Source organism: Neopelma chrysocephalum, unplaced genomic scaffold, assembly GCF_003984885.1.
Source record: "Neopelma chrysocephalum unplaced genomic scaffold, ASM398488v2 Primary Assembly neopelma1_264, whole genome shotgun sequence".
Classification (NCBI taxonomy): Eukaryota; Metazoa; Chordata; class Aves; order Passeriformes; family Pipridae; genus Neopelma; species Neopelma chrysocephalum.
The window spans coordinates 17,506-18,232 of NW_020897926.1; the positions used below are offsets into that span (position 1 = coordinate 17,506).

A 727-nucleotide genomic window follows, 5' to 3' on the forward strand; every position below is an offset into this window, starting at 1 on the left:
TGCTGGTCCTGGCTGAGCCTGGCCCATCTCCAGGCTCTCCTGAGCCCTCCCAGCTCCCAGATTTCTCAATCTCAGCCTTTCCCAGTCCATCCTGGTGAGATTTTCCCCCCTCACTGACCTTTTTGAGCTCCATGAAGGTGAATTCCATCCCGCTGCAGAGCCGGATTTCATCCTCGTACCTGGAAAAGGGGAAAAGCCCCGAATTACATCCCAGGAAAACCCCGGGGCAGCTCCAGGTTGGTCTGGAGCCCCCCCAGATTTATCCAAACCTCTCAGTTTTCCTCTCCCCGAGCTGGGATATCCCGGGCTGGGATCCCAGCCACATTCCAGCCGCTCTGGAATAACCCCGGGAGCGTTTTAGGGCTGGAAAACCCCCGGGAAGGGAGGAGGGAGGTTAATCCTGGTTTAATTTGGGGGCTGGGAAGTCTCAGTTCCCCCCCAGAAGAGGAAGGGGGAGTTGGGCTTGGCCCAAATTCCTCGGTTTTCACCCCAAACCTTTCCCATAGTCTGAGGCTCCTCCCAAGGGAAGGGAACTCGTGACAATTCCAAGAGTTCTGCTGTCCCAACTGATCCCAAAGGATTTGGGGAGTAACAAAGGGTCTGGCAAGGGAATTCCTGGAAAACAGAGCCCATGGAGCAGCTGGGAAAGGGTGAATTCCCAAATATCCTTGTAGGGAACACACAGGAGTTTAAATCAAGGTGGGATAAGGCAGGACCAAGAGGGTCC

At 55.2% G+C, this 727-nt stretch overlaps 1 protein-coding gene across 1 annotated transcript in view; it reads right to left on the reverse strand.

The window, feature by feature from the left end:
• The window catches only part of LOC113977828 (keratin, type II cytoskeletal 80-like), an 11,404-nt gene that overhangs the window by 6,308 nt on the left and 4,369 nt on the right, over positions 1-727 (reverse strand). The window contains exon 4 of the mRNA XM_027704280.1: positions 119-242. Coding sequence (XP_027560081.1) covers positions 119-242 — 124 coding nt within the window. The remainder of the gene's footprint in view (positions 1-118; positions 243-727) is intronic.